Source organism: Phaethon lepturus, unplaced genomic scaffold (assembly GCF_000687285.1).
Source record: "Phaethon lepturus isolate BGI_N335 unplaced genomic scaffold, ASM68728v1 scaffold24839, whole genome shotgun sequence".
NCBI classification, from domain to species: Eukaryota; Metazoa; Chordata; class Aves; order Phaethontiformes; family Phaethontidae; genus Phaethon; species Phaethon lepturus.
The window spans coordinates 1,145-1,523 of NW_010565879.1; the positions used below are offsets into that span (position 1 = coordinate 1,145).

Below are 379 nucleotides of genomic sequence, written 5' to 3' on the forward strand. Positions count from 1 at the left end.
CAAGTCTGCCGGGCAAAAGCCACCATCCACCAGATCGTGACAGAGAGCATCCCGGTGTCGGAGCAGCTCTGCGTACCCCAGAGAGCCGTCGGCAGGATTATTGGTACCTCTGCTCCCCACCGGGGTCCTTCTACCTGCCCCGGGGAGGCAGGGGACGGTGGGAGGTGTCACGAATTTACCCGCTCGGTGTCTGTGGCAGCACAATCGCTGTGAAAAGCCCCGGCAGCGCGAGTGTGTCAGAGCAGGATTGCTGCTCCGGTTCCCTGTGGGATGGAGGCCAGCTCCTGCTCTGAATTGGCTCTGAGTCCTCGGTTTCCCGGGGCTCTGTCTCCCGCAGGCCGGGGCGGCGAGACGGTGCGGGGCATCTGCCGCAGCTCAG

General features: G+C 64.6%; 1 protein-coding gene across 1 annotated transcript in view; it reads left to right on the forward strand.

Moving 5' to 3' along the window:
• The window catches only part of TDRKH (tudor and KH domain containing), a gene marked incomplete at its 3' end in the record, with an annotated part of 2,340 nt that overhangs the window by 1,120 nt on the left and 841 nt on the right, over positions 1 to 379 (forward strand). Inside the window, exons 3-4 of the mRNA XM_010295320.1 lie at positions 5 to 103; positions 338 to 373. Coding sequence (XP_010293622.1) covers positions 5 to 103; positions 338 to 373 — 135 coding nt within the window. The remainder of the gene's footprint in view (positions 1 to 4; positions 104 to 337; positions 374 to 379) is intronic.